General features: G+C 38.7%; 1 protein-coding gene across 1 annotated transcript in view; it reads right to left on the reverse strand.

Moving 5' to 3' along the window:
• The window catches only part of SYNE2 (spectrin repeat containing nuclear envelope protein 2), a 799,180-nt gene that overhangs the window by 409,246 nt on the left and 383,934 nt on the right, over positions 1-6,000 (reverse strand). The window contains exons 42-43 of the mRNA XM_053697281.1: positions 5,793-5,956; positions 1,006-1,156 (exon numbers count right to left, since the gene is read on the reverse strand). Coding sequence (XP_053553256.1) covers positions 1,006-1,156; positions 5,793-5,956 — 315 coding nt within the window. The remainder of the gene's footprint in view (positions 1-1,005; positions 1,157-5,792; positions 5,957-6,000) is intronic.

Raw genomic sequence — 6,000 nt, forward strand, 5'->3', positions numbered from 1 at the left:
TACCTCCCTCAGATGGCCGAGAAACAGCAATATGATCTTAACTACTCCGGTTAAAATCATAAGAAAAACTCTGGTAGATTCTTCTTCAAACTCTGCCAGAGAAGTAATAACACGCTCCGGTGCTATTGTAAAATAACAAACTTTTGATTGAAGTTATAAAAACTAAGTATAATCACCATAGTCCTCTCACACCTCCTATCTAGTCTTTGGGTGCAAGAGAATGACTGGAGGTGACGTAGAGGGGAGGAGCTATATAGCAACTCTGCTGGGTGAATCCTCTTGCACTTCCTGTAGGGGAGCAGATAATATCCCAGAAGTAATGATGACCCGTGGACTGATCACACATAACAGAAGAAAACTTTATATTCTCAAAGCCAGCAGCCATTTATTGTCAGTAATGAATGATGAAAACTAAAGAAGATATCTTTATATGGTAATAATTAAAGGGACATTAAAACACTTTGGGATGGTAATATACAATGATAAATCTTACATACAAAAACTGCAATATACTTTAATTATTTATACTTTTTCCTGTAATTCTATTCTAAAACTGTGAGCTTTTCAGTTCCTGTTAGAAATGGAAATGCAGAACACTTTTATATAACACACAGCCATTGGCTGCACACTCTAGTGACCTATTTATAACTGTCCCTAATTGGCTACAGTAGAGAAGTTAACTTAAGTTACAACATGGCAGCTCCCATTGTTTTATAGGCACTGAAACTTTATACTTATTTTGTCAATATTAAAACAGCTCATGAAAATGACATCTACACATTATTCTCAGACTAATCTTTTCTTTGAATGCATCATTCTACCTAGCATTTATTCAGTGTTTAATGTCCCTTTAAGCTCCGTCTCTGGCCTACAGACCGAGCACAGACACAAATAATACTAATTTAATGAATCTGTCCCACTAGGAAGCTATTTAAAACAAAAATACCCATAAGCCCTGCTTTACACCGGATGCTAACAATAATTACTATGGCAACCATCTCTCACCTGTATCTCACTTATGACACCAGCTTTTGCTGAACCCCGTCCAATCATTTCCCTCATATACAGTTTTTCTTTAGCTGGATTTAATACACTTGAAACGTGGTGGAATTCATGGTCGCAGGTATCTAAATCGTTTAGCGAAGACTCAAGTTGCCTGGGAAAAGAAAAAAATATATATATACGAGTAATTAGAAGCTAAATCTAAATATTAAAACATAAAAATAGATTGATACTTATGTTAAAGTGACAGCACATGATGCCGCACAAGGATACCAGGCTCTGGGTAAGATATCTCTGCTGCTGGGACCTGCCTGGGATAGTCTGATGGCAGCAGGGTAGGTGGCCCTGGCAGGGACTAATATGTGGTTTACAGGTAAGTACCGCTGTCTGGATAACTAAATATTTATTTATGCTGGAACAGAACTCCAGAACTTGCTGCCTCTCCAACAGCAGAAAATAAAAACTGTAAACGACAATAAAAGTGAGAGTAACTGTCACCTGTGAAGCTTTCAATAACCTCTGCCAGAGTACAGAAGTGTACTTTATATGCAGCCATAAACACAAGATAAAACACAAATTATAAACAGAAGCAACTTCAGTCCCATGTGTTGTTTGTTTCTTTTTTGCTGCAGTTTTGCCCTCCTAAGTCTGCAGACCGTGCATTGGCGCAGTGGTTTTATGCTCACTTGTATGTAGCAAACTTTCCTTTTTATAAAACACATAGGGAAATTACTTTTCTGAGAGATGTATGTGTCACATGAAATCACTAATTCAGTCTTAGCGAGCAGAGCTTATAGCTCCACAGGTTGTGCAACTGCAAAACTGACCAATGAATAGTAACAAACATCAGCAGAGACAATCAGCAGAGACAATATCCAGAGATAGTCGTTGACCATAGGAGATAATAAAGACAGTCAGCTAGATTACGAGCTTGGCGTTATGAGTGAAAAAGCATTGTTATGCTTCATAATGCTGCTTTTTCCCCTAATGCCGCTATTACAAGTCTTGTCGGTATAGGTGTACCGCACATCTTTTTGGCCGTCACGCAACGTCAGTACCGCACTTTTAAAAAAGTCCTTTTTCAATGGGATTTCCATAGCGCCGGTATTACGAGTTTGCCTGGGAGGCCAAAAAGTAAGCAGTACACCCTATAACCGCCATCTAAACTCAGTAGTTATGAGTTTTACGTTACAAAGCTGTAACACAAAACTCATAACTAAAGTGTTAAAAAGTGCACTAACACCAATAAATTACCTATTAACCCCTAAACCAAGGCCCTCCCGCATCGCAAACACTATAATAAGTTTATTAACCCCTAATCTGCCGTCCGCCCACACCGCCGCTATAATAAACTTATTAATCACTAAACCGCAAGCCCCCCACTCTACATAAATATATTAACCCCTAAACCTAACCCTAGCGTAACCCTAAGTCTAACCCTAACACCCCCTAACTTAAATATAATTAAAATAAATCTAAATAAACCTTACAATTATTACCTAATAGTTACATTGTAGCTATCTTAGGTTTTATTTTTATTTCACAGGTAAGTTTGTATTTAATTTAACTAGGTAGACTAGTTAGTAAATAGTTATTAACTATTTACTAGCTACCTAGCTAAAATAAATACAAAGTTACCTGTAAAATAAAACCTAACCTGCCTTACACTAAAAACTAACATTACAATAAAATAAATTAAATTATTAAAATACAATTTTCTAAATTACAAAAAAAAATAAACTAATCTAATAGCCCTATCAAAATAAAAAAGCCCCCCCAAATAAAAAAAAACCCTAGCCTACACTAAACTGCCAATGACCCATAAAAGGGCCTTTTGCGGGGCATTGCCCCAAAGAAATCAGCTCTTTTACCTGTAAAAAAAATACAAACAACCCCCACAGTAAAACCCAACACCCAACCAACCAACCCCCGCAAATAAAACCTATCTAAATAAGCCTAAGCTAACCATTGCCCTGAAAAGGGCATTTGGATGGGCATTGCCCTTAAAAGGGCATTTAGCTTTTTTACATTGCCCAAACCCTAAGCTAAAAAAAAAAAAACACCTAAAAAAAACCTTAAAAAAACCTAACACTAACCCCCGACAATCCACTTACAGTTTTTCGAAGTCCGGACATCCATCCTCATCCAGCCGGCGAAGTCATCATCCGGACGGCCTCTTCCATCTTCATCCAGCCGGCAAAGTCCTCATAAAGGCGGCAAGAAGTCTTCATCCAGTCGGCATCTTCTATCTTCATCCATCTGGCGCAGAGCGGGTCCATCTTCAAGACATCCGGCGCAGAGCATCTTCTTCTTACGATGGTCGCTGTAGAATGAAGTTTCCCTTTAAGTGACGTCATCCAAGATGGCGTCCCTTACATTCCTATTGGCTGAAAGATTTCTATCAGCCAATAGGAATTAAAGGTGAAAAAATCCAAAGATCCAATCAGCCAATAGGATTGAGCTCTCATTCTATTGGCTGATTGGATCAGCCAATAGGATAAAAGCTCAATCCTATTGGCTGATTGCAACAGCCAATATGATTTTTTCACCTTTAATTTCTATTGTCTGATAGAAATCTTTCAGCCAATAGGAATGTAATAGACGCCATCTTGGATGAAGGAAAACTTCATTCTACAGCGACCATCATAAGAAGAGGATGCTCCGCGCCGGATGCCTTGAAGATGGACCTGCTTCGCGCCGGATGGATGAAGATAGAAGATGCCGTCTGGATGAAGACTTCTTGCTGTCTGGATGAGGACTTCGCCGGCTGGATGAAGATGGAAGAGGCCGCCCGGATGAAGACTTCTTGCCGCTTGGATGATGACTTCGCCGGCTGGATGAGGATGGATGTCCGGACTTTGAAAACTGTAAGTGGATCGTAGGCGGTTAGTGTTAGGTTTCTTTAAGGGTTTTTTGGGTGTTTTTTTTTTTTAGCTTAGGGTTTGGGCAATGTAAAAGAGCTAAATGCCCTTTTTCAGGGCAATGGTTAGCTTAGGTTTATTTAGATAGGTTTTTATTTGGGGGGATTAGTTTGTTGGGTGGTGGGTTTTACTGTCGGGGGTGTTTGTATTTTTTTTACAGGTAAAAGAGCTGATTTCTTTGGGCAATGCCCCACAAAAGGCCCTTTTATGGGTCATTGGCAGTTTAGTGTAGGCTAGGGTTTTTTTTTATTTGGGGGGGCTTTTTTATTTTGATAGGGCTATTAGATTAGGAGAAATTCGTTTATTAGTAATATAGTGTTTATTTTTTTTTGTAATTTAGAAAATTGTATTTTAATAATTTAATTTATTTTATTGTAATGTTAGTTTTTAGTGTAAGGCAGGTTAGGTTTTATTTTACAGGTAACTTTGTATTTATTTTAACTGGGTAGTTAGTAAATAGTTAATAACTATTTACTAACTAGTCTACCCAGTTAAAATAAACACAAGCTTACCTGTGAAATAAAAATAAAACCTAAGATAGCTACAATGTAACTATTAGTTATATTGTAGCTATCTTAGGTTTTATTTTACAGGTATTTATTTAGTTTTAAATCGGTATTATTTAGGTAATAATCGTAAGGTTTATTTAGCTTTATTTTAATTATATTTAAGTTAGGGGGTGTTAGGGTTAGACTTAGGTTTAGGGTTACGTTAGGGTTATGCTTAGGTTTAGGGGTTAATATATTTATTTAGTGTTAGTGATGTTGGAGGCCAGAGGTTTAGGGGTTAATAACTTTAATATAGTGGTGGCGACATTGGGGGCAGTAGATTAGGGGTTAATATTTTTATTTATGTGGCGGCGATGTTAAGGGCGGCAGATTAGAGGTTAATAACATTATGTAGGTTGCGGCGATGTCGGGGGCAGCAGATTAGAGGTGTTTAGATGTGGTTTTTATGTTAGGGTGTTAGGTTTAAACATAACTTTTCCTTTCCCCATAGACATCAATGGGGCTGCGTTACGGAGCTTTTGTTTCCACGATTGCAGGTGTTAGGCTTTTTTTTTTGCCGGCTCTCCCCATTGATGTCTATGGGGAAATCGTGCACAAGCACATCAAAGCAGTGCTTGTATTTTGGTGCGGTATGGAGCTCAACGCCACCATATCGCCCGCACAAGCCTTCTATTTGTAAACCTGTAATAGCAGCGCTATAGGGAGGTGAAATAACGCCGCTTTTGTGGCGGCCGTTAATTTCCCTATAGCAATGAAAACTCGTAATCTAGCTGAGTATGTTTATCTATCACTGGCAGAAGGGCAGCCATGTCACGGCAGAATAGTTTGCCCCATAAGTATGAGAGCTAAAGTAAAGAATTATAACATGACTGCACTTTTAGAATGTGGATATTCAGTTTCTGACAAACTCTGGATTTTAATGACTGCAGCCCGAGGTCAAATGCATCAATGGAAATAAAGCAGCTGCCTAGGGGTGGTCCTCACTTGGAGCCTGCAGCTCTGCAATCCCTATTCTGTAACGTTCTGTACAAAAGGCTGCCATAACCGATGGGATCTAGGTGCAGAGCAGGTAGCAGGTACACGTGCGCGTTATACCCCCCTCTATACGGAGATGTCTTATATTAAATATAATTTAGAATGAAGAACTAAATAACCTTGTAGCACATACAACATCATTACCAAAAGATTCTAGTGAAGTCTCTGAGATTGAGTACGGTGATATACTCATCAGCAGGGAGTCATTACTCATTTACTGAATACAACAAACACTGGTAATGGATCAAGAAATCCTTATTTTTTATCATTTACCCACAGAGCGTTTATTACTATGTCACGTGGTGGGTCAGTGAACTCATCTTACCTTCTGTAGAAGTCGCAGTCATCAAGAAGGTTGTCCAGCTGGCGCTTGGCCTCTTCCAGCTCGCGCTCATTATTTGTCTTGTTTAATGCGTCCTCCTCTGCAAATCGTTTACCGTCTATGGAATGCAGAACGCTTTTCTTTTGAGAGATTTCGTCATATAAATTCTGTGAGATATACAGAGCTTTAGATGTTATTTGTACCTATATAG

This window comes from Bombina bombina, chromosome 1 (genome assembly GCF_027579735.1).
Source record: "Bombina bombina isolate aBomBom1 chromosome 1, aBomBom1.pri, whole genome shotgun sequence".
Taxonomy (NCBI): Eukaryota; Metazoa; Chordata; class Amphibia; order Anura; family Bombinatoridae; genus Bombina; species Bombina bombina.